This window comes from Melitaea cinxia, chromosome 17, assembly GCF_905220565.1.
Source record: "Melitaea cinxia chromosome 17, ilMelCinx1.1, whole genome shotgun sequence".
Classification (NCBI taxonomy): Eukaryota; Metazoa; Arthropoda; class Insecta; order Lepidoptera; family Nymphalidae; genus Melitaea; species Melitaea cinxia.
In genome coordinates, this window is record NC_059410.1 from 10212551 (window position 1) to 10240355 (window position 27805).

The 27805-nt window shown below is 36.6% G+C and overlaps 1 protein-coding gene across 1 annotated transcript; it reads left to right on the plus strand.

Annotated features, from left to right (window-relative positions):
- The first annotated feature begins 1962 nt into the window (after nucleotides 1-1962).
- On the plus strand, nucleotides 1963-27392 carry LOC123661383 (dystroglycan 1). Its single transcript, XM_045596348.1, has 18 exons — nucleotides 1963-2127; nucleotides 2331-2477; nucleotides 4418-4585; nucleotides 4815-4979; nucleotides 9759-9878; nucleotides 10065-10220; nucleotides 10964-11080; nucleotides 13871-14137; nucleotides 14744-14902; nucleotides 15279-15572; nucleotides 16284-16426; nucleotides 17471-17611; nucleotides 21158-21509; nucleotides 21891-22109; nucleotides 23582-23752; nucleotides 24089-24327; nucleotides 24698-25071; nucleotides 25615-27392. Exons 1-18 carry the CDS (start codon nucleotides 2023-2025, stop codon nucleotides 25899-25901), a joined length of 3624 nt encoding a protein of 1207 aa, XP_045452304.1. The 5' UTR covers nucleotides 1963-2022; the 3' UTR covers nucleotides 25902-27392.
- The last annotated feature ends 413 nt before the right edge of the window (nucleotides 27393-27805 follow it).

The following is a 27805-nucleotide window of genomic DNA, read 5'->3' on the forward strand; positions in this document are numbered from 1 at the left end:
GTGACCAAGATTAAATATTTTTTCCGTAACGTTCACAAAAAGTACAGTAATGGCTTGAAACAAAATTATTTCGTCGAAAATACACAGGCCATGCTTACAAAATAAAAATCATAATATAAAACTTTTACTTAAAAGAATAATAAAGAAAATTTATATTTTTTTTTTCATTTTACAACTTCAAGTTGAACTAAGTGATTGTGGGGCGCTGTCCCTAAACTGTAATCCGTTGATAGAACCGTCTGTATAAATATATATCTGTATTTGGCAGAGATTTCGCTAGGGTGTCGACTCATTGTACGTTCCCCTCAGATACTAGTCCAAGGGGAGTAGCGAATATAGTCCAAACGTAACCGCACCATCGCAAATATACACTCGGTACATTAAATAAAGCAATTTAATTAAGTATACATTTGATTAAGTCAACCGAACAATTGTGATCTTTATCTGTATTTATACTTCTACGAGTATACTCATTTTATTAAGAGGGAAGATTTGTTTCTTTTTTTTTTATGGATAAACTAAAAAAGCTTCTGGGCTGATTTTATTAATTCTTTCACCAATAGTTAGTAGCCGTTATCTATATCTATCCAGGGTATGTAATGTACCTATGTCTATTTCGTGTTTTTCAATAACATTCGGAACTTTAATATCTCTACCTATAACTTAGTTGAACTTTAATAGCATACCTTAAATTTTATTTTAATTTCATTTTCCAAAGATTTTGTTAATAATTTAGAATCTAATTGCGTTAAAAATTATGCTAGCTAAAATATCCCTACTTATTAGTATAGTTACATAGTAAATAAAATATATTTATCTTCTTCAAAATATATTTAATTTTCGTTGTAGTGAATTCATTTAATCGGCCGATCTTATCTTAGACAGGACTAAATAATTAGAACATTATGTGGCGACTCAATTCTCTGCTGCTTTTGAAAAATCAGCTAAGCATTCTTTATTACTTGTATTACAAGTGTATTCTGTAACGTAATGGCTGCAAGTTAATAACTTACATATTATTATTAAATGAGGTAGGGCAAATCAGGAAATATCCTGTTCAAAATCTGGAGCAATCCGACTGGTGAAGTACCTGAACCTTACAGAATATTACAGCTACACAATACTGCTTTAAAGCAGTGTTATGTTCCTGTGGTGAGTAAGGTGACTAAAGCTCCTGGGGAGGATTTGGGGTAGAGTCGGCAACACGATTGTGATGCTTCTAGTGTTGCAGGTGTCTATAAATTATATTTTCCTTAAGTTACAAATTGACGATAAAAAAAAATGTTTTAAATATATACGTACGTAAATGATCTCGATAATAGGATGTTTATAAATATATGCTTCACAATTCATCTAATTTTAACTTAATACTGAACAAATAATTACAAATATACGATTATAAGAATAATCGCATCATTTTGAATTAAAAAGTGAAAATTACTTTCCGGTCGTCTTGAGAACTCGCCGAGCGCACAAAGTGGAATTACAATTTGAGTTTATGAGATTCATCTTCTATTAAATGTTCACTAAGATTCCTAATTTGTTAATTATGGTAAAAAATTAAGGCGTAATAGAGTTGTTGTTCGTTAGAAGTTTTGTACTTGAATATAAAGTAGGTAAAGCCAGTATTATTGTTAAGGGAATGTATAAAGTACTCCCTGAAGTGGTTTCGCGACAGCATGCTAAAGGAAGGCGGGATCTGTACAAAAGCTCATTCTATTTGTGTGCGATCATTATGCGCAAGCACGCTTCTTTAACTGTGTAACAGTATCTCGCTCGTTTCCGCTGCTGCTCCCCACTTCGCTGTCTCATTTATTACCGAGCCATTTGTAGGCATATTTATAAAAATATGTTTTTGTTTAGAATCGGACGAGGGTTTCAACGTCTCAATTAACGAAGCTTTGTGACTTTTTAATTGACTGTTTAATTTTAATTACGTTTTCCGTTTGTCAACAGATTATCAGAATGATTTTATGAGGGCGACGCGACCTACGGAGTCGCAATTGGTTTTTTACCTTCGAGATGGAATACTCGCATTATGTTGCGTGCGCTCTGCTGCTTCTGTGTCCACTGGCCCTTAGCAGGCACGACGACGACTTTGCCTTCGATAACAACGAAGAATTTCAGGTCTGCACCGATTCTGAGTAATATTGTATCAAAAGTTTTGCAAACAATACATTCGATGATAACATCACCATTGTATTGAATTAATTTAAAACTGTAAATGTTTCTATACAACGAGCCGAAATTATGTCTGGAATATAAATTATGTTTTCTGTTAACTTGTACTTTTTATGGAAAAGGATGTAAAAAATGTTGTCCGTTTTCAGGTGGAATTGACAGCAAATCATTCAGAGATAGCAAAAAACGGCCTAAGAAGGTTATGGGGTGTACCTGATACATCGGCCTACGTGGGACACCTATTCAGAATGGAAATCCCTAAACAGGCCTTTTCGGGGGACGTGTTAGCATATAAGGTACGTCCATTATTCTTTTCCAATCATAGCACATCATTTGTTCGTATTTTTTTTTTTACATTTTTACAGAATATTTGCAGGTTATGTATTGCAGAATTTAGGAATATTTTTTATAGAAGACACAAAATTAAAATATCGCAATAAATTAATGAAATCTCAGAAATAGAAAAACATTCAAGAATAGATTATTTGTGCTACATTAAAGTTACGTTACATATTCTAATTTAAATATTATACATATAAAAATGTTCCAGTTTGACAAACATATTATTTTGTTTAAAAATCTATCAAAAATAGGAGAAACAAGAAAAACTCCCCAAATGTCTTACACTTTCTCATAATTCAAAATCATACTAGTTTAGACCACCATAAGCCTTTTTTATAAATAGAAAAGATCGAATGTAATTAAAATATATAAGTAACCACAAACAAAAATGAAATAAGTACGAGTATAGATGAGATTAGATATACATAGCTGGCTAAAAACTAGTGCATTTAATTTACTAATACATAACGCTGAAATTCTCGATGCGAAAACAGTAACACGACTAGCCCTCATGGGAGATGTAGCCCACAATCCTCCAGAGATAAATGGCATATTCAGGGATGGCAAGTGACCAAATATACTAGAGGTCAAACATGACAAAAAAAGAAAATTTAGCACATTGTCTTCACTTTTAATATGTTACGCAAAACTGGAATCTGGGAATATTATTAAACGATTATATTAAGTATGTTAATTGTCATAAATAGCGATGAAAATTGTTCACTTTTTGGTATGTCAAGCAGACTTATGGTTGTACTCCAGAAGATTTCAGATGCATTTGTTTCAAATAGAGTTAAAAGACTTGACAATCATAAGTTCATGAGAGAATTCAGTAAGCGATGGCAACCTTATGTTTAATCAAATCAATCCGGGAACCCGGGTATCGTTAGAAACGAATACATAGCATCACGAGTGCGAGCACGATGAATGTTTCACTGTTGTAACCAACCCAAATACTAAATACGATTATATAGCGATTGTTTTCACCGAAATACGACAAATTGTTAAAGCAATACTTTCGCAAATAACAAACATTTCGTCGTCAAATTGATCATTAACACATAATAAGTGTCACGGAAATATATATTGTAAAATATGTGGGCTTAATTAAGTTAATTATTATACTTTTACACTTTTACTTCATAATAATCATTCATCATTTTTACACACGTATAATTCATTAATTTATATAGAGGATAAATAGTGATAATACAAACGTAATCAAAAATCCCTTTAAGTATCTTAAGCTGTGTGGTTATGGCAGTAAAAAATATAGCCACCCCCTATCTTCCCGTGGGTGCCATAAGAGGCGACTAAGGGATAACATACAGTTCCACTATCTCCTTGGACCTTAAAAAGCCGACCGATGGCAGATTAACCATCCAACTGCTGGTTTTGAAATACACAGGCCGAAGACGGGCAGCAGCGTCGTCGGTGCGTCAAAGCCAGCCCTGCGGTCGCCAACCCGCCTGCCCAGCGCGGTGACTATTGGCAAAAAACATGAGTTCACGCCATTTTTGACGCGAATTTGTGGAGGCCTATGTCCAGCAGTGGACCGCGATAAGCTGAAGTGATGATCTTAAACGATCGAAATGTTGATAATTTCATATGCCAAACCTATTTTTATCTATCACAAACTGGGACTCTGGCGAAACCAGCTAACAAATAAAAATAATCGCCACGGTTTAAATATAAATAATATTTTAGAGAACTAGGTAAACAACCAATCCTAAAAAGCTTTTCTGTTCATCTTGTATTAAAACTATGTTATTTAAATTTTTACCACCAATTACGAGGTAGGTTACCTACTCGTAAGGTTATCAGAAGAGATTTCTGTTTTGTCGATAAAAAGACGCTTCTTGTAACATTTAAGTAGCGTGTCATATTTGTTTAGGTTAAAAGTGAAGATGGCGTCCGCATGCCGAGCTGGCTAGCCGTGGACACTAAACACGGCTTGATCAGCGGAATGCCTCAGAAGCAAGACCTGGGCGCGCACACCTTCACTGTGATAGCGCACGGTCGCACGCACGGACTTACCGCCACTGATTCCTTCACTATTGAAGTAAGTCATTATCAATGCGTAATGCTATTTGCTCGTATTACAAATAAAAATAGGATTTTCGTTTGTTTGCCCGTAACTCCAGACCTACGCTACGTTTAAGAGCGGAAAGCTGTAGCTTATAAGAATTTACGTTGTCACTTTCAAATTGAGAAACCTCCTTCTTTCTTTGAAGTCGAAAAAAAAATAATTTCTTATTTTCGTAAATACATAATATATTTATAAATTTCAGGTGAAGAAAGCGGATGAGAAACCACAATCGAAGTACGGCACATGTGTCCGTAACGAAAATAGACTGGTGTTAGTGATACTAATAGATGGCAACTTTCACAAAATATCGCCCCGGCAGAGAATACGAGCGCTCATGGAGTTAGCCAGCTTTATGGCGCTTGACGGAGTAAGTTTCTAGATAAGTACTTCGAATTTAGTTATTGGTAGACCGATTTGAGCTCGTCTGGGTTGATATCACAAATGGAACTTCAAGGAGTAAAAGGGGACCATTGTTCTTCTACTGGTATAAACTAATTTTAGTTTAAGTTTTGTAGCGACGTTAAAAAAATCGATTTAGGAGCTTTCTCATATATCATGTTTAAAAAAAGCCTAACTAATTATTTTTTTTTTATAATTGTTTCGGAGATAAAAGTTAGATAAAATACAATTCTGTCTATTTAAACAAAATATTTACATTTACACCATCTTACTCAGAATTAAAAATAAGTATTAATTCTATTGTAAAATGTTTTCAATTTTTATCTGAATATTAAAAAGAACACACAATGCGTGTAGGCAAAATCACAAATTAAAAAATATTTATATTAATTGCTTACTTTTAGAACGCGACAATTGATAAAAACTTTCAAGACCTCCAGTTGAGTCGTTAATTTTAATTTGTATTTTTTTTTTGCGCACGAACAACACGTTGCCTCAAAGAAAACATATAATTTTCAACATCTTGGAAATATTTGTTCGGATTAAGTAAATAATTTTCAACGGGTGCGTGCGTTCATGACCTGATTAAAAATAGAGTACATTTGGCAAGAAATGTTAGTAATACAAGAGAAGTTATATTGTTTTAAACTCAATATGTTCTTATTATTGTTCTGTTTTATTTTTAACTTTATTTTTATTTTGAAAACAAACAATGTGAATAATACAAAATTCAGCAAAGTTTTCACCAATCACTGCTGCATAAAAGCACTCAAAATCAATGTCAAGTTATAATTGATTAACATTAAAATCAAAGCAAATTAACAAACCATTCTATAAAAACAAATTTTTATTTAATTATACAGATTTTTTTCTTTGCGTGATGCATATATTCTTTTAAAAAGTAGCGTTAAAAAATTATTGCTATATATCTATATATATAAGGTCAACTTGAGTAATCTCCTCCTTTTTTTAAGTCGCTCGGGAGATGTTTTTTTAACAATATAACCGATTCATAGTAGCAAATGTACCTTCATTCATTATTGTTTTATTTTTTAAATATGCATTAATTGGTTAATACATTATGTGAAGTTGATGAATCTTATGTTTCTCAGTTGTATAATTACTACCCTTAGCGTCCCAAAATTATAAATAAATTCAAATTATACTAAGAAATGGTTAGTACGCCAGATGTAGGAAAGCTTTACCGTAAGCCTTATCGTAGTAAACTATTTGTCATTGTGTGGCCGGTCGCGCAAGTGTTCTTAATGCTTTAAATTTTCTTAATTTTGATATAACGTTTATGAAAATAGTTGTGCATTCGTTAGTTGTAATTAATCTGTATTTATGTGACGTTTGTCGCCCTTTTATTCAACAAAAAGATTGATTTAGATCTTTGTGGTAAAAATTATTATAATAAAATACGTTTAAACTATACTAACATTTAAAGAAAATAAAATTCGATCGAAAAAAGATACATTCTATTTTTCCCTCCCCTATTCCTTTAAACTTAATTGGGACCAAACAAAGTGTACCTTCCTAAAAATCTCAGTTCATAAGTGAAGTGGGTTTACGGTAAAAATATATTATTGACAATCTCCGATCATTTTATTTTTTTTTACGAAACGTATTTCTTTACGATTTATAAGAAATGCCCATTTATGTCTCCTTATCTTCTTAAAAGCTTATCACATTGCTAAACAAGCTAAATAGGTCTTAATCCTACTTAAAACGGAGCCGAGTCAAAACCTCAAAAAATGCAGATTGTATCGTTTCTCATTATTAACTTTCGTGATTATACAAATAATCGCATGCAGAGGTCGCATGCTTATACAGATTACAACCTTCGTGGCGAACTTTTACTGAACCCCGTTATAACGTAATCGAGTTCTTGCTTGGATATATCGTCGGTTAAATAGAAAAGTGACATAAATCAAACATAGCAAATTTTGCAATACACGCATTTAAAGTTTTTCATCATTACAGCCTATACAGTCCACTGCTGGACATAGGCCTCCACAAGTTCGCGCCAAAAATGCGTGAACTCATGTGTGTTGCCCATAGTCACCACGCTGGGCAGGCGGGTTGGTGACCGCAGTACTGGCTTTGTCGCACTGAAGACGCTGCTGCCCGTCTTCGGCCTGTGTATTTCAAAGCCAGCAGTTGGATGGTTATCCCGCCATCGGTCGGCTTCTTAAGTTCCAAGATGGTTGTGGAATCTTGTTATCCCTTAGTCGCCTCTTACGACACCCACCTATAGGATTTAAAGTTTTTACTTTTATTAAAATTTATTTATTCTTATAATTTTTATATTTACATGTAAGTGTTATAATTATAATTTTAAAGGTTGTTTACATAAAGATTGATGAGGAAAACCGAAATATTTGGTGCGAACTTGGGGAGGAATATGTCCAGCACTCGACTGCAATAGGCTGAACTGACTGACTGACATAAAGATTAAGATATCGCTGTTATTTTAAAAAATAAAAATATTTATAAAATGGCAGAGCGACGTTTTTCTACAATCAATATGGCGATGATCGCAGAGTACCGAAATAACACTGGTGTCATCTAGTGAGCTTGAAGTTGAATTTTATAAAGGGTCTATTATCGATATAAAAATAATGTTGGTAACAGACTCTTTCCAGTACCTTTAGAAAGTTTTGAGAAATGTTATTTTTCTATTTAACCGACGATATCTTATTACACTAGCAATCCATCCTGTTTGTACTACGGGTGTAATTTAGAAAAAAGAGGTTTAGGGAATAGTTTTAAATAAATAAATAATTCTTTATTTCAGGTAACGAATAAGAACAGCTAAGGTAGACCTAATTTACTCCTCAATAATAACTTAATTGCTCAGTTAAAAGTAGTTCTCTAAGTTGATTTTCGTTTTAATGGTTCGACTTGATTCTTAGTCTGTGATTTTTTTATTATTATTTTTTTTTAAATCTTCTAAAGAATTTATTAAAAAATATAATATATTGTAAATAACAACTATATTTTAAAAAGTATAGTCATATTTATTTGAAGAGGTCAATACTATATAGTTTAGGTGAATAATTTAGTATTTTAAATAATAATTAAAGAACGCAATTTTTTATTTAAAAAAACGTTTTAACCGTGATTAATAGAATGATGTTATCATTTAGCTTTCTTTATTATTTTAGGACTTCTTTTCATAAAAAGAAGTTAAAGAAGTGAAACTATAGTTTATTCTATGTATAAATACGTACTGTTGTTTCATGTTATAAAATAATTTGGTCACTGATTTACCTATAAATAACAATAGTTTATTAAACATTATACATATTTACAATTCATAACTTAAGAACTAAATATTTACAGATAGTTTTGGTTTAAATCATGTCCTCGTGGAATTGTGCCAAGAAAGCTGGCAGCATTTCCCCGTTGCATCGCTATGCCGATTCTCTATGCAAAAAATGCACCAGCCCTCTTGTCACCAGTGGAGGCAATAAGGCGAGGAGTTATCTCATTTATTTATTTTTTAGCACTGATAGTCCAAGGTCCAAGTGTTTCGACTGCAAACGGCACAAAGATGTAATTTGGAATTAGTAACGAATATTTGTGCCGTTTAGCCGTTTCAGCTTTTTCCGCTGCAGCTCCCGCTTTTAAGGCGGTTTCCCTGACATGAGACGGAACAAGTGTGTCAACGCAGGTTGCGTCCCACAAAAGCGCCCATCCCCTTTCCCAGGGAACCAACGTCAATCCATCAGATCTCTTGCCATCATCGCAACTAATTTCAGTAGGCTCGATAAGAGCAGGAACGTCGTTGGTGGCAAGAGCTCTTTTTACGGTATCGATTAGGAACCGTGGCGGGAAAACCTTTTTTTTACGTGGGAAAAATCCTTCATGGACACCCTCCGGCGAGGGGGCACCGGAGGGGAGTCAGACTCTTACTGAATAAAAACCATCCACGTGTGCGCAGACGTCCGCCTAAGTGGGGCGAGATGGAGTCGCGTTAGCATGCACCACCCCGCCCCGGCGGCCGGCCCGCATGAAAATATCCAGGCCCCGGCACCAGAGAGGGGCGGCACCCACAAGACCACCCCTCCCGACGACGCGTGGGGTCTCAAGCCAGCCGAAGTTCCCCCGACCCTCCAGCCGGCCACCCCACGTAAGGGACGCTCAACCGGACCAGTCTACCGTCTGCAGAATGGGGACACATGTCCAGGAGCGTTCCCTCTCCAAGCCAGGCAGGCCTAATCTCCAACGCCCGGCTGTACGGTGTTGGGGGTCAGGCCCGCCCGACCTCCAACGCCGGATCGCACCGAGCAACCGAGCAAAGCTCCAGGGAGTCCAACGCGACCCGGCAACTACCCCACGGGTCCGCCGGACTGCACCGACAACCGAGCTAAAGGTTCCATAGCCCGGCCCTCACGCAACTGGTCTGCCGGATTGCACCAGCAACCGAGCAAGCTCCAGGGAGCCAATACAACCCGGCCAGCACACCGCGCTTTCGCGCCACAGGGCGGGCGACCGAACCACCCGCCCCGTCTGTCCGTCGATTTTTGGTCCACGGGGGCCAGGGTCTAAGACCCCCTAACACTCGCTTCTATACTATCCGAAGGAACTTCTCTCCTACCTGGTGTCCCATGACACCTCATAATTATTATTATTTTTTATTTGATTAGATTTTGTAATTTTAATCACCTGGTCTTGTATTTATGAGGACAAATAAAGACATATTATTATTATTATTATTAAACATGATAATTTATTTTAATAGGATGAGTTTTGGATGGAGCCCTACAAGGCGGAATCAGCACTATCCCACACAGTCCTTATGAGCGGAGCCGGAACAACGAAGAGAAGAAAAAGCGAAGCCACCACTGCTATCTACTTGAACGTAAGATATATATTAATAAAAGTTTAATAACTATTTCAAATGGCAATTTATATTTACTAATTTATAAAGCTAAAAAGTTTGTTTGTTTGTTTAAACGCGCTAATCTCAGGAACTGCTGTTTCGAATTGAAACTTTTTTTCAGTCTATAAAATATGTAATAATATTGAAAATTATTGAATATTACAGGTAGGTTGCGGGGAAAAATTATGGTCTCGGCACAAAGTACTCGTGGCTGGTTTAAGAGAACAATCTCGGGATGGTACTCTATATCAAATTCTAAGGCTGCCTGTGCTTGGGTGGAGATTGATCGGAGTCAAACCATTACCACGGTATAAGAGACAGGTAATATAAGCCAGTTACATTTTTTGGTAATAGGGTCATCCATGATTTACGTCATACGTTAAGGCTAACCTACACCCGTAGGTGGTCGACGAAGTGTGACATTGTGTAACAGGGGGCGGGGAGGGGTCAATGATTTTATGACATCACTTTTCAAAATATAATATATCTAATTGTTAGATAAATGAAAAATATAAATAATGTCAAAACTAATGTTTTAATTTAATAAATAAAAATGCATGGGAGTAAAATTACAAAATATGTGCCGTCACACGGTAGAGGGGTCTCATAAATGTGAACAACTGTGACAATGACGAGGGAGGATTCAAAAAATAAATAATAATAAATAAAAATATAATTCTTGTCTTTGAATTTAGCGGTTTGGTCCTGACTACTACTAATCGCACCTTACGTCCTACAACTCATAATTGCTTAAGTTATGAAGCTATGCAGCAAAACTTTATTTTTTATTCGACTAGGACGGCAAACAAGCGTATGGCCACCTGATGGCAAGCGGTTACCGTAGCCTATAGACGCCTGCAAGTCCAGAAGCATCTCAAGATACAACACAACTTGAGAGCACTGTTATTTAACTGTGGTCTTCTGAAAAGTTGAGGTAGTACTACAGACGGGTTGCACTAGATTTTGAGCAGGATATATCCTGCTGTGCCCAATCTCAATAGATGATAATATATGTATTTTTATAATTTAATTTGTTTATTTTTTTTCCTATACTATCTTTCCAGACGCCTCTCGACGAAGGTTCTGGAGCTTACGACGATACATATGATGATGACGACGCGCCAGACTACAGTGGGTACGATGAAGGAAACGACAACGAAGATTACGAGGGCCCCGACAACGTGAGTACATACTTACTGCACAGCTTTGTTATAATTTATGTATTAACAATATTTTTTAGCATAAACATTGAACTTTTAAAAAGAAATAACCAACGGGTACTTTGAAAATTGCTGTGATATTGTTGATTGACTAAAATTAATTAATTTGCTTTGTAGGAAATAAACACACTAGACAGTGTTTCCTAAAGTGACACAGACAAACTTTTCCTAAACTTTTGTTTCAAGCTTGTCTGAGACAATCTTACATGTCCATCAATTTTTATGTATGCGGAATACTTGTATTTTTAACCGACTTCAAAAAAAGGAGGAGGTTACTCAATTCGACCGTATATATATATTTGTGTTTATGTATGTTCGGGGATAACTACGTCGTTTATAAACCGATTTTGATAATTCTTTTTTTGTTGGAAAGGAGATATCCCTAGTTTGGTACCATGATAAGGAAACCAGAATCTGATGATGGGATCCCAGAGAAATCGAGAGAAACTCTCGAAAATCCGCATAGCTTTTTACTGGTTGTACCGATTTTAATGATTTTTAATTTAATCAAAAGCCGATGTTTATCATGTGGTCACATTTAAAGTTCATCGAGATCTGATTACAACTTTTGGAGTAATCTTTGATAATACGTATTTACTTTACTATTTTTTCGTCTACCTACGTTATATTACTTGTCAATATAATTGAAGTCGGTTTTTCTTCGTTTGCCTGCAAACACAATTATGTAGTCATAAATTGCATAACCCTCCTTTGTGATTTTGCCCTACTACTATACTTATTTCTACAAGTTGTGCCGTAGTTTTATAGACTAATCACCCTCATTATTATAAATTAAATTGTCCATCAAAATTTCCAAGAACAAAATATATAGTTGAAACAACTTTTGTAGTAAGGCATTTTAAAGGATTTTTTTTTTTTATTATTTAAAAAATAGGTAACCGGTGGTTATTTTTTGCAAATTTTTTAAAAATACTACAAAATTTATAATGTTTTAACTGTTTTATTTCAATGTGCAAATTGACCAAATACGATGTTTATGGGAATCAATGGATATAGATGTAAATAATGGTTGCTTAAATATGTTGTGTTTATTAATTGATTCTAAAAACTGTGTTATTGTTCTATAACTAAATGTTTAAAAATGTTTTTATTGATATAATTATCAAAAATAACGTTTTCAAAATCACCCTCCATTTACGCTTTATCCATTATCATATACATACATAAGTCTTTCCATATTCAATAATCAAATACTTCGATTATTTTTGAAAATGTTGCCATTATCAAATATTTCTTTTTTATTTAACATTTCTTTACCAATATGATTTTCAAGAATGTTCCAATATTGCATGTACCATCAATTTATATTCTGGCAAAGATAATAAATTTAAATAACTTGATAGATATAAAAATGCTCTAGTTATAGTCTAATTATCTTACTAATTACTTTACATTTTGGTTTCATAAACTAATTCTTTGCTGGATTATATAAACCAAACAGTTAACCATAGATGTGCAATGTTGTCATGATACATATTTGTCATGCATAGTCCATTGTTGAAATCATCATATTTTACATTCATTTATTCATTGGAAATTCATTCATCGTTTAATTTCATACTCGAAAACTTCATTTCATTGAAAAATTCATAAGGATGTAATTGGAACAAATCTATACTTATGATTCATTACTCTTAAAACGAGTTTAGATTTACGAATCTGTCAGAAGTGGTTTCCAATGAGTAATTACAAAAATTATTCCAACTATCCTAAAAACAGGTATAATTAGTTTGTTTAATTTAGTAGGAAATTTTCAATTTAATAGATGTAGTATTTGCATAAATGTCAAGTGTCTTGAATGTTAAATATTTTTATTTTGGACCATACCAATATTGGTGTTGGTTTTGGGCAGACACACGTGAGCGCACGCCATTTTTAGCGCGTACTTGTGGAGGCCTATATCCCACAATGGATTGTATTAGGCTGAAGTCATGAATACCAATAAATTTTATTATAAGAATGTTTAATTTGTGATAAAAAACAACAGATCCTAATGTCTGCAAAAATTGGGAAAAAGCAAATTCATTTATGTTAAAAAAGCTATTTTTTTTATATCAGTAATATTAAAAAAATTGCACTTACCTAGCTTATTTGTTTTTAAAGAATTTAAGATAAAATAAATATCTCCTTAGATTGCCTATTATTACTCAAAAAAAGAAATAAGAGAACGTGATAAAAGTTTGACACTTGTTATTATTGTTACATATTAATTTTAAAAGAATTGAATTTGGAACTAAAGTCTTGCACTGTGTCAAATCACTGCCTTATTGTATGTAGCAAATATTCGGAAACCACTGCATGAAATTTTCTTTAATTTCTACAACCAACTCTTGACTTTCCATTTTAAACAAAATTTCATTCTTTAATAATACTGTCTCTGATAAAAACTGAAAAATACCTTATTAAAACGATGAAAATATTTTTAATCTAAATAAGTACTATAAAAAGTACAGGCTTAGTCTACATTCATACAAATTCAAAAATCAATCAATCAATACTTTACTAGGTATATTTTTCATTCCGAATTAATTATTATTTATTTATTCATTCATACATTCTCTATTTTGAACATTAACACTCATCAAAAATCATGACTAACTTGTTACTCAGAGTGGTTTATTGCAATATTAGTAGTGTTATCAAGTTTGTCGATAATCGACACGTCGATAACACTGCTAGTATGAGAACTGGGTGGCAGTACTAACGTAGTGTTGTACCGCGCGGCGGCAGGTGGACCCCCCCAACCCCCCGCACCCACACCGCCACCACCACGGCCAGCCCGACTTCGCGCCACACACCACCACCGACACGTTTCAGACCGAGCTCACCGACCCGCCGACGACGACCCCCCTACCTCCTCCTCCCCCTTCAACCCCGCCATTCTCTCCCCCCGTGCCCACCGAACCGACCCCCTCGCAAGCTACGACGCTTCCCACAGAGGATAATACGCGCACGGAGAATCCCGACTCCGCCTCTACTAATACGTATACTACGGAGGTTTGTCGTAACCCAATCTCCAGAATTCCTTTGCATGTTTTTTCATGTCCTTTCTTTCGTCTTCAAACTTGAGTGTGCGTTTGTGTGGTGGTTTGTTTAGTGTCGTTTTGTCTTTCACTTTGCACGGCTAATGCGTGGTGTCGATCGAGGTAACTTTCTAAATCAAATTATTAAGAACCAATATTTCGCCATAAATATTATGCTGAAATTTATTTCAGTGGTTATCTGTTATAAAAAGGTGACAGAAAGTTACGTTTAATTTAAGCATGACTATTATGCTCGTGAGTAGTAATAGAAAATAGTACTAGTGATTTTTGTTTTAACATAATGCTTCTTAATCCAATACTAAAGTAATTTCTGATTATTTTTTGTTTTGAATTTTCCTATACACTTTTACAAATTTTACATACTTACGTACAAATTCTGCCAAATATATTTGCATTAAATTAGATTAGACAAAAGCATTTGTAATTTGTTATATACTCCGGTAGTACTTCCGAAGTTTAACAAAATTTAGACACCGTAGATTTTATTATTAACACGCAGCAATTATTTTGCAAAAGTTATTACGCTAACTAAATACTAAATATATTTATTTTTGCGCAGGAACCTAAGGTTGAAATAAGTGCGTACCCAGAATCCGTTTCTGAGACGACTAACGTCAAATATTCTAAGGAACCAGGAGATTCTCGACACCTAGTAGAAGAACATGCTCCAATCGTCATTGTACCAGAAGAAATCACCACATCTACTGAACCTGAAATGGTATGTAAAACTACCATAAAAATTCTAATAAATAATATCACAATTTAAATCTAACCTCACGTTTTGTAGACGTCGATAAAGACACTAATTCATCTGTCTTGTTTTGGTGTGGATTTTCTTAACATGGGTTAGAATAGAAACGGACGCCCATTTCAAATCACATTGTAATTTTTAACTGTATATACATTCGACTAATATAAAGGAAGTAAAGGCAAATGATCACTAATTAGTATTATGAAATACATAGTAGTATTAATATGTTGAAGTAGTTACTAGAACATGAAGTTTGGCCTGAATGGTAAATTCTTCATCACCTTAATTTGCCTCTACATCCATAAACCACATCACGTTGTGAGCGTCCGCATGGCACTTTCAGCAAACCGTTATAATACGCGCATCGAACGAACTTCCATCTGTGTCGTCTGAACCACCGACATCACCATCATCATCGACCGAGGAAACCGTATCAGAACCGATGACAACACCATCGACTACTTCAAGCACTACCACATCGACGTCGACTACGACTGAAACGACTTCAACTTCAACAACGACAACGACGACACCGGTTCCCACAACGGCGGTTCCGACAACAATTGTGACGGCTCCAACAACAATATTAACTACAACTCCCACGCCCGAAATTACTACACAGGAAGTAACCAAGCAGGTCTGTGGAGATATGGTTTTACTGCATGCAACGGACAGTTTTTTAAAGGCTGTTATTAAATTGAAAAGTTTTTTTTTTTTTTTTTTTCTAGGAACAATTTTTAATTTAACTGATTTCGAATAAACTGTAAATACTGTAAATTTATACATATATTTTAATTACTATTTATATAAATTGAACTGGATTCCGCTTCATTTGTCTATGGGTTTGGCCTTAAAAATACTGATTTTAACCTGAGGTAAAAAATTTCCAAATTCCAAATTATAACATAGGAATTTTTGTACACTATTATGAATTTAATTCTTCGTTTCTAAGAAATGTATCTTTTCATTTTAGATTTTAAACGTAAGGATAATTAATGTTTTTACTATTTTCATACAGTAAATATTAGTAAATATGAGTAAGTATTAGTAAAATTAGAACTACTAAGAGTAATAGTGCAAAATAGCGTCAACATAGAAATTCAGCTTCAATAACACCAAATACGATTTTTATACTTGCTATAAAATTTAAAAAAGCTGTTTTGGAAATTCCATCAGTTATAATTTATAAACATTACAACCACAAAATTAATAAATCACAATTTAACGCGTAGTATTAGAACGTAGATAAAGTAGCTGTCAATCGTTAAAAACTAAAACTTGAAATCAATTTCGCATGTATTTTACATATTTATGCTATTATTTCATTAGAAAACGCTAAATGTTTCAGGAAATTTTGACGTCGACGGAACGATCGAGCACGATCATCGGTAAGACAACAGAAACCGTTCCCTTCTTGATGCCAGTCAATCAGCCTCCCATCCTCAAACACCACATGAAGAAACTAGCCATCACCGCTGGCAAGGCCTTTAGGTGAGTCTTCGGAAGAAATTTGACATCAATAGAAAACCCAAAAGGATCGCAAAAAAGTTATTTAAGGGGAAAGGACACCGGCTCTTTCTCCATACAAACGTAGTCGACTGTTTTCTCCTTGGATAATGATACTAGATCAAATATTTTTTTAACATGAAACAACAAACATGCTGTGTGATTACGGCATCAAAGAATATAGCCACCCCCCTCTCTTCCCGTGGGTGTCGTAAGAGGCGACTAAGGGATAATACAGTTCCACTACTACCTTGGAACTTAAAAAGCCGACCGATGGCGGGATAACCATCAAACTGCTGGCTTTGAAATACTCAGGCCGAAAACGGGCAGCAGCGTCTTCGGTGCGACAAAGCCAGCCCTGCGGTCACCAACCCGCCTGCCCAGCGTGGTGACTATGGGCAAAACACACGAGTTCACGCCATTTTTGGCGTTTTTTTAGTTAAATAAAAAAATGCGCCATGTTTTTGGAATAAAATAGTCAACTACGAAATGCTCTTTTGGTCAATAATTATCTACCTATGCCTGATTTGCAGTTGTCCCTTTCTTGTCTCAGGGCGCGGCGGTAGCATAAAGCGAGACAGGAACATTTTATTCAAATACCTATTTTTCAAAAATCTCTCAGGTACCCTTACCTCTTAATGCTCCCAAACTAGTTACCTAGTGTCAAAATTCAGTAAAATCCTGAAAAAATCTGGTGCTAATATGTGTGAATACCCTTACTTACAAAATAACTGAGAGTCCATAGACTCTTTAACTGGCAGTACAGTCGCTATTTGACAGAAAATCGTCAACAAGCGTCATATCAGATTCTCCATTATATTAAAATAACTAGCTGTGCCCTGCGGTTTCACACGATTAATTTGAGAAAAATAGCCTTCTTCTATGAATCTGCTAACCAACACAAGAAGAATTTTTCAATTGGAGCCAGCAGTTCCTGAGATTAGCGCGTTTAAGCAAACAAACAAACTTTTCAGCTTTATAATATTAGTATAGATAAAGCTCAAAATACAACGTAATTTCATTTTCTAGATACATCATACCATCAGATCTCTTCACCGATCCAGAAGAAGGAAGCAATCTCACTTTCACAATGTATGAAGCTGAAAATGTCCCACTCAGTCTAGAATCTTGGATACAGTTTATTCCCACTGAACTTGAAGTCTATGGATTGTAAGTATTTAAGAAACTTTCTTATATTGTTGTTAATTTTTTTGAGACGTTTTCAAGGTAGAGCTCATTTTATTTATTACTAGCTGTATCCGCGACTTCCTCCGCGTGGAATTTAACAAAAAAGTTATTGTTCAGTTCGCAGATTTATAAAATAAATAAATGTCTAAAATAAAAGTAGCCTAAATTACTCCTTATATCAGCTATATATCAGTGAAAGTCCCCTCAAAATCGGCCCAGCCGTTTCAGAGATTAGCCGGGACACACAGACAGTCAGACAGACAAAAAATGTTATTTTGATATATATGTACCATGTAAACATCCATATGCATTTTGTGAAAAGCTATTATTTTAATTTTACAAACAGACACTCTAATTTTATTTATTTGTATAGATATTCTGCTAATATTTTAGTTAAAAAAAGATTGATAAGGGAGCAGTGTGAGCTGAGTGTGGTGAAGTATGGCTAAATATTGGTTGCAATAGGGTATTCCACTACGTTTGAAAAAGTACTTCCAAATGTTGATTTTCCAATAAAAAGCCACAAAAAAAATATTTTGGCGAAATAAACACGCTTGCATGCCATAAAATTAAATTACATTTTAAACCTTTTTTTATTTCCGCGAAAACGCTATCAGCCATTTTGGTGACGTAATATGGTAAATAACAAAAGTCGTGTATGACGTATGTAAGACCGAACTCGTTCAATACGTTATGTAAAATAATGAATTACGATAGCTATCGTTGGTGTGTAGTGTCTAGCTGCAGATTCGTACTATCTGCTTTTAGAAAACCTTTTTGCATTTGAATAAATAAATAGCTACAAATGAAATGCACTAACAAAAGAGCACAACTGCCTATAATATTACTCCTTGAAGTTAATGTTGATGGAGGTCACGTGACATACAGATTAAAATATACGACTTTTAATTTCAATATAATAAAACAATAATGTGCTTTTATGATTCCAAATCAGAATATTTAAGTGTATTTCTACATAAATTTTAATCTTTATTAAATTTTATAATTTATTTTTCACAACCGAAATTAAGGCTCGTAAGTACCCTAATTGAGGCTCAAAATATTGAACCGTTGGCGTTTGCAAATATAGTTCGCGTCATGTAAAAAGAACGCTGAAGGAAAATGGAGGGGGTGCGTTTGCGCGTGGGTATACTCGCGCACAAAAGTACTACTGTTTTATCTTTTAATTAGGCTTACACTCGTGGCTTTCTATATTGCTTATTGGTAGATACATTAAAAATAATAAAAATACCAGTACGAATAATTCGGACTAAATAAATATAATAATTATCACTTTACAAATTTTTTTTTTTTTTTTTAAACAAAAGCAATCACAAATTTTTTAGTCATTGAAATGTCGTATTCAAAAATATTAATTATCTGTACTCTCGATATTCGTATTTTAATAGTTTTTATATGTTTAAAATGATAAATTGATATTTGTTTTTAGTGAAATAAATAGTAAATAGAGTTTTACTAGTGTCCGTATGCTAAGGTGTTGTGAAAGTGAATGATAAATGCGGAAAAAACGTGAATTATAATTGACAGCGGTTTGTTTACCAAATAAGACTGTTCCAAAAAATGGACACTACGAAAAAGTTTTTTCAAGAGTTGGAAACACTGTAAATCACCTTTGCGCATTTTGATAGCCAGCGTTCTTTTTACGTGACGCGAATTATATGTTATAAATAATTTTTCTCACTTCTCTATGTACAACTAATTCGTAATTTAAAACTTTTGTACGCGATAGTACTTTGAGTCGACGTCGAACTGTCCAACCAATAGCACACCGGCAAGCATGCGACACGTGATAAACACTCCCGTCCCCTACCTCATACCACCAAATAGACCGATAAATCGCTTTTGCGCAGCTTCAAGGCCAGCGTTCTTTTTACATGACGCGAACTATAGTTCGGATGATATAGTGAGTATGATGAGTTAGTTTGGATGATAGTAGTTTGAGTTCCATATCCTAGACGAATTTATATAACTTATTATTTACCCATTCACAGTTCAGTTGTAAAAACAAATTACCCATTCAACAAGTTTTACCAATGTTTATGAATAATAAAACGCAGTTTTTGAAAAATAGAATAACTGCAAAGTTCCTTACCGATTCTTCTCTAAAGAATCTACATTGCGAATCGGTGGTAACTTCACTTTTAATTATAACTAGCTGTGCCCGCGGCTTCGCCCGCGTTGAAATCAGTGTGTCACAAAGTTTTCCCGGCAAACTTACAGAGAAACTCTCATCAAAATCGGCTTAACCGTTCCGTAAACCTTCCTCTTGAAGCCTTCTCTCCATTGGTGAAACCGCATGAAAATCCGTTCAGTAGATTTTGAGGGAATCGATCACATACACTTTTGGGGACTTTGTTCTATAATACACTAACTGTTGCCCGCGACTACGTCCGCGTGGTTATGAAGAAATGCATTCTATCAAGATGTTTAACGCAAATTATTTTTTTATTTCAGTCTCTTGAAATGATTATTACACTCAGTAACTTTTTAAAAGGCACGATTTAGTATAATTTAATAGTTGTTTTTATAAAACCTCTCTATACACCACATTTTTAGTTTTATTTTCAGGCTGCAGTATAAATAACCTATCAGGCGAACTTATAACTGCTGTATGTTTCATACAAATTATCAACCCCAATTAAACTCCCTTAGCGGTGGAATATCGCAAAATCCGTTCTTAGCGGACGTCTACTAACTATAATCTTCCTCTCTGCTAAATTTCATCTTTATCCATCCTGGATGGATGGACCATCCAGCGGTTTTTGAGTTCTCGTAATGAGTGAGTTAGTGACCTTTCTCTTTTATATATATAGATTTCTAGAGATGCATTATTTAGACACCTCCTCACCATCTATAGTGCATACATTTTAGACTTCAAGTCTCTTACTTCAAAAACATTGGACTTTCATACAAACTTCCAACCCCCGTTTTATCCCTTAGGGATCGAGTATCATAAAATTCGTTCTTAGGGGATGTCTACACCCTATAAGAAACCTAATTGCCAAGTTTCAAGTTTGCAGATGTTATAGTTTCGGAGATTTCGTGATCAGTGAGTCAACCTACTATCCCCCGTTTTAACCCCAAAAGGGAGTTGATTTCTAAAGATACATTATTTGGACACCTTCTCACCATCTATTAAACATACATTTTAAATTTCAAGTCTCTTACTTCAAAAACATGGGACTTTCATACAAACTTCCAACCCCCATTTTACCCTCTTAGGGGTCGAGTTTCGTAAAATCCGTTCTTAGCGGATGTGTATGTCTTATAAAGAGCCTACTTGCCAAATTTCAAGTTTGTAGGTGTTATAGTTTCGGAGATTTCGTGATGAGTGACCTTTCGCTTTTATATATGTATAGATAGATAGATTAGTTTATCAAGACAAATATAATTTTAATTTGTAAAATGAAGATCCAAGGATGCTTTTGAAGCCTATTTGAATAAAGTGATTTTTTTTATTTTGAATCAGGATGTATAACTTACTAAATTACCATTTGACTATCTTAGACCTCTCGAAGCGCACGTGTCTCGCTGGAACTTCATAGTAGAAGCCCGGGACAGCGAAGGTCTCGTCGCTCGAGGACCGCTAGATATCACAGTGCAACAGCACAAGAGCGGACGCACCATCAACCATCAGTTCATCATGGAAATAAAGCTCCTAAAAGAATTCAAGAATGCCATCGACTGGCAAATACGAGCTTTAGAAGGAATCGTCAACCTCTTTAGAGATACGGATATGGATCACTTGACGGTGTTAAATGCGACGCAAAAGGGTGATCTTTACGAGTTTGTTTGGACCAACGATACCCTGCCTAAAGATCCTGCGTGTCCTATGGATGATATCAACAGGCTTATGAAGGTGGGTTTATTTTTTTATGGTAAAATGCGAATGAAAGTGGAGTGAGGTGGTTTTTTATACAACTAGGTAGGCAATAAAGTGTACGGTTCAACTTATTGTAAGCTTTAAGGGTAGCCAATAGACGCCTGCAACACCAGAAGCATGGCAAGCGCGTTGCCGATCCTACCCCCGACCTTCCCTAAAAGCTCTACCTAACTCACCACAGGAACACAACACTGCTTCTGAGCAGTATTAATTAGCTATGATCTTCTGTAAGTTTTGAAGAACATCCCAGTCGGGCTACTTCAAATTTTGACTAATATATTTCATGCTATGCCCTACCTCCATAAAAGTGAGCCGACACTTTGGAATTGTGCTGAAAACATTTGAATTGATCTACAGATAATGGAATCTGAGTCGGAGCCCGGAGCTCCATCAGCTGGACTAGCGCGTGCCATGTCGCCGGAGCTGAAAGTGGGGGCAGTGTGGTGGCGCGGCGCCGGCCGCTGCGCGCCGCCCACCGCCACGCGCGCGCCCAACACCTACCCGCCCGTCACGCGCAACCAGGTCGACCACCTCACCGCCACCGTCGGACACCTGCTCGTCTACAAGGTGCCCGAGGTGAGTCGCGCCCGACACCGACACCGACACCTACACCTACACCGACACCTACCCGCCCGTCACGCGCAACCAGGTCGACCACCTCACCGCCACCGTCGGACACCTGCTCGTCTACAAGGTGCCCGAGGTGAGTCGCGCCCGACACCGACACCTACACCTACACCGACACCTACCCGCCCGTCACGCGCAACCAGGTCGACCACCTCACCGCCACCGTCGGACACCTGCTCGTCTACAAGGTGCCCGAGGTGAGTCGCGCCCGACACCGACACCGACACCTACACCTACACCGACACCTACCCGCCCGTCACGCGCAACCAGGTCGACCACCTCACCGCCACCGTCGGACACCTGCTCGTCTACAAGGTGCCCGAGGTGAGTCGCGCCCGACACCGACACCTACACCTACACCGACACCTACCCGCCCGTCACGCGCAACCAGGTCGACCACCTCACCGCCACCGTCGGACACCTGCTCGTCTACAAGGTGCCCGAGGTGAGTCGCGCCCGACACCGACACCTACACCTACACCTACACCGACACCTACCCGCCCGTCACGCGCAACCAGGTCGACCACCTCACCGCCACCGTCGGACACCTGCTCGTCTACAAGGTGCCCGAGGTGAGTCGCGCCCGACACCGACACCGACACCTACACCTACACCGACACCTACCCGCCCGTCACGCGCAACCAGGTCGACCACCTCACCGCCACCGTCGGACACCTGCTCGTCTACAAGGTGCCCGAGGTGAGTCGCGCCCGACACCGACACCTACACCTACACCGACACCGACATCTACCCGCCCGTCACGCGCAACCAGGTCGACCACCTCACCGCCACCGTCGGACACCTGCTCGTCTACAAGGTGCCCGAGGTGAGTCGCGCCCGACACCGACACCTACACCTACACCGACACCTACCCGCCCGTTACACGCAACCAGGTCGACCACCTCACCGCCACCGTCGGACACCTGCTCGTCTACAAGTTGCCCGAGGTGAGTCGCGCCCGACACCGACACCTACACCTACACCTACACCGACACCTACCCGCCCGTCACGCGCAACCAGGTCGACCACCTCACCGCCACCGTCGGACACCTGCTCGTCTACAAGGTGCCCGAGGTGAGTCGCGCCCGACACCGACACCTACACCTACACCTACACCGACACCTACCCGCCCGTCACGCGCAACCAGGTCGACCACCTCACCGCCACCGTCGGACACCTGCTCGTCTACAAGGTGCCCGAGGTGAGTCGCGCCCGACACCGACACCGACACCTACACCTACCCGCCCGTCACGCGCAATCAGGCAACCACATGAACCGTATAGTTGTCGTCCGAATAGTACGAGTTCCGCTTCATCTTCGAATGCGAGAAGTTTCAAATGTTATACATAGTTATTTGAAAACAAAAATAAACTTCTTATCTACAACATTACTTACACATTATTGTATATTTTCATTTTCAGGATACATTCTTCGACCCAGAAGATGGCGGTACCCGCAACTTGCAATTGTCTCTTAGGTTTAGTGACCGCTCTGAAATTCCACCAAACCATTGGTTACAATTTGATGCACGAAACCAAGAGTTCTACGGTTTACCCACGTCTAACGATGAAAAGAGTGTACATTATCAGCTGGTAAGAATTTTTTTATTTTGTGCTTTACATTAAATTCCTTTACTTTTATCAGTTTATCATCAATAAGGCAATTTGAACAAATACGTATACATACATACGTCTTCTTATGCAATTTCTCGTGTCTGTTGTTCTGATTTAGTGATGCGTGTAGACGGCAAAGATTTTTTTTTTTCATAGACACCTAAAAGCGATTGTTACTGTTAGTAGGGAAATTACTTATCAAACCGCAAAATCTAGTGGCTTAAGCTCTAAACCTATTCCTTTCTGGGAGAAAGGGACCCATGCCTATCAGTGGAATTATAAACCGCATCAGGCTATAAATCAATGTTATTTCAGATCGCTGAGGACTCTAGCAAGAAGAGTGCCTACGACAGCCTGATAGTGGAAGTCGCGAAGGCGCCAACAATCCGGCCGACGGTCGAGTTTCAGATGACAATGGACCCCTCGCCCCATCTAGCGGACAGTGCCAGTAACAAGCGAAAGGTTGTCGAAAAACTGGCCGCTCTCTTCGGGCAGAAGGAGACCGATAATATCCGGATACAGAGTATCACTGACAACCCCACCACGATTATTTGGTCAGTATCTGTTTGTTGTTGTATGTAGTTATCGAAAAGTGAAAATAACGTTTCCCCAAAGGCTTCGGTAATAAACGTAAAGCCATCGAGTGAATTTCATATAAATTTTCATGTAAAAGTAGAGAATAGAGAAAATAGAGAAAATATTTTTCAGACTAGTTCCTTACATACTAGACCTACCTCTAATTTAATTGAGTATTATATCATCGTGTAAATTATTACATAATTGTCATTACTTTTGACCATTCCACTATCACGTGATTCGTCGTGACTCATCGACCTTCTTTTAGTATTGGCAATATAAAAATAAAGTCAAATATAAAAATATCTTAACAAACTGAAATAATATGTTTAAGTTTAAATTTTTCAGGTACAATACAAGTTTGCCAATGGACAGATGTCCGAAACGAGAAATCGAGGAATTACGTAAAATGATCATCGTTGACGAACGCGGAGCCATCGGCGGCAACCTCAAAGAACACGTTGACCAAATATTCGATAAAGACCTTAAAGTTATGTCCATTCGTCTCATTCCGCTAGGACTTTGTGCCGATCAACATACCAAAACGACGAAGACATTGGCTCCGATCCAACCGGGTACTAATATGCAAAATAAGGCAACGAACGCCAGTCCTGAATATTCTGATTACTTGGTGACGTTCGTGATACCGGCCGTTGTCATAGTGTGTATGATTGTCGTCGCAGGCATTATTGCGTGTGTTCTCTATAGGAGACGGCGAACTGGTAAGAATTTCTGACTAATTAGTAAATAAATGTTTTAATTAAAATAGTGTGGTTTTGTAGTATATTAAAATGTGTTTACATTAAAAATTGTATTGCATAATATTTTCATTTAAATTTTTTGTTAAATTATTTGAGTTAGTAGAAAAATAGTATAAATAATTCAGTACTAATATTACTATTTTGAAGCATATTGGATATTACATAGTTAATTCGCTAAATATATATTTGATATTGATCAGTTATTAACGAGTATTTTAACTATAGCGGATGCGAATTCTTGACACGAAAAAGGTGATTTATTAATTAATAATTTAGAGCACTTGAAATGATATAGAATATTGTAATTGTTTTGTTTATTTTTTAGACCTCGCTCATAGATTCAATGTTCGCTTATAAAAATAATAATTACTCAGCACATATCTGTCTTATACTTGCACTCGCACAAAAATGCTAGAAAATGTCCGCAAGCAGTTAACGCGTTGTCTAGAAAAACACTTATTTTATAAAGAACTGTAATACCAAAAAAAATTTAATTCACAACAGGTAAAATGAGCGTTGGTGATGAAGAGGAGCGACAAGCGTTCCGCTCGAAAGGAATTCCAGTGATTTTCCAAGACGAACTCGAGGAAAGAGCGGACGCAGAACCCGCAGATAAGAGTCCCGTTATCATGAGAGAGGAAAAGCCCCCCCTACTACCCCCTGCTCCGGAATATCGGTCAGGAGAAGACGCTCCCTACCGCCCCCCGCCCCCCTTCGCCGCCTCCCGCACCCCTCCGCGCCCTAAAGCCACCCCAACTTACAGAAAACCTCCCCCGTACGTCCCACCCTAAAATTATCTACGTCCAGTAGTATAGAAACCCGTTTACAATGCGTAGCTATAGACGAAGCTAGTAAGTTCAGAGGTCTGATCATGTCTGAAATTTTACATATTCGTAAAAATACACATTTAATAGTCATCAAGATTTGACTTTCCGTACATCGTAAATCAGCCTAGCTTGTCTATATACGTAACGCGTCAAGCGGGTCTAAATATTGTTTCTCAAATTTTTGTTTATAAGAAAACTAGTCGACCCATTCGTTTACAGCTATTCGGTTATTATTTTCGTAAATTTATTAGATTTTTTTTTTATATAATATAGTATTTTAAAACGAGCATTTACGAAAATTAATGTTATGAATGCATTTATTACGAAAATTATTATAAATGTAAGATAACGTAAACGAACCTCATATCGACTAAAAAGGAATTGTGCACAATTAAATGTGACTACGAATTTCTTGTATTGTAAGTTACGTCACGAAGTAGTTGTGGGTAGTTGTATGCGTATGGTTATGATGTTGAAATGTAAAATTGTACTTCACGGTAAACGCTACATTAGAATGTTATTGTTGAAGTAGGTGATGTTACATTAGTTTTACGGCGCCGTTATACAAATATTTTAATTCGCAATCGTGCGCCACTAAAACAAATAAAATATAGTATGAAGTAAGCTAATCGAAGGCGATCATAAAACAATAATATTTAAATATATATTTAAGACTAGACCAAAAACAGTTCTATATGTGTGTTGGCTAAATGCGTGCCATTGTTTGAAAATGTTTATGTTATCATATAATTTAATGAACATATCGAAAATGTAACATTAGCCTTTAGCTTAGTTCTTCCATACACAAATATAGGATATACGTGCGTGTATGTGAAAGTAGGACACGAAATGTTGTATTTAAATGATGCTACAAAACTAAGACTAATATAAAGCACACTATGTTTATAATCAAGATGCAAAGTATTGCATTTGCAATTTACATGATGTTTGTAAAGCTCCGTTTATGTGGGGTAGTGAAATGATAATTGTCGTTAAGCTAATTTTTTTATCGAAGAATACAGTTACTTCTGTAATCAATTAAATCTAATATACAAGAGTAATTAAAACTCATAACACAATTAGCCGGCGTGTACATTATAAATAACATGTGTTATACAACTGACCTTAGTTGTAGGCTACTGATAGATATTTTTTAAGAGTAAAATATCATTTTGTACTTGTCTAATTATTACCATAGGCGTAAGATTAATCAAATTATGTAAACGATAGGGAATTTAACGAAATGAGCTCTAAAAATATTTTTTCCTTTGGATGTATTTTTTTCTACTGTATACTCATTTAGAATTTTTGCATTTATAGATCTTTTTAGTCTTATACAATTTTATAGATCAGCTAAAATTTTCTTTTAATTATATTACATGTTTATTTCGTAGTAGTTGTACTTAATAATGTCCATATAAAACCGAACCACTTTATTATAATTTATTAAACTTATGTATGTATTATTTTTAAACACTTCATATCAAAACGCACATAATTTATATAATTGAGTTTTTTTTTTTTTATTTAATTTAATAAAATGGTCTAGTGATTTGTTTGTTTTATTTACTTGTTTGTAAATTGATAACAGCTTGAACTGTAACTAATGCTATCTAAAATATTGGCACCAGCAATTTATACATTTTTGAATATCATATCAAAAATTGACCATTCCAGCGAGGATCGAACCTGCGTCTCCGACTGACCGTGTCGGTGCTCTAGCCAATTAAGCTATGGAACGATGTACCCGTTAGATCGAAAAAATTTGATATGGTTCCACGGTTCGCTTAAACCGAAAATACAATCATCATGCCAGAGCATGATCAGAACGCCACGGTCAGTCGGAGACGCAGGTTCGATCCCCGCTG

What these genes read in the sequence shown, in the direction of transcription:
- LOC123661383 (XM_045596348.1), top strand. Translation starts at nt 2,023, where the DNA reads ATGGAATACTCGCATTATGTTGCGTGCGCTCTGCTGCTTCTGTGTCCA. An exon ending in CATCTACTGAACCTGAAATG is followed by an intron (nt 14,903 to 15,278) that starts GTATGTAAAACT and finishes TGGCACTTTCAG; the next exon opens with CAAACCGTTATAATACGCGC. An exon ending in CACAGGAAGTAACCAAGCAG is followed by an intron (nt 15,573 to 16,283) that starts GTCTGTGGAGAT and finishes TAAATGTTTCAG; the next exon opens with GAAATTTTGACGTCGACGGA.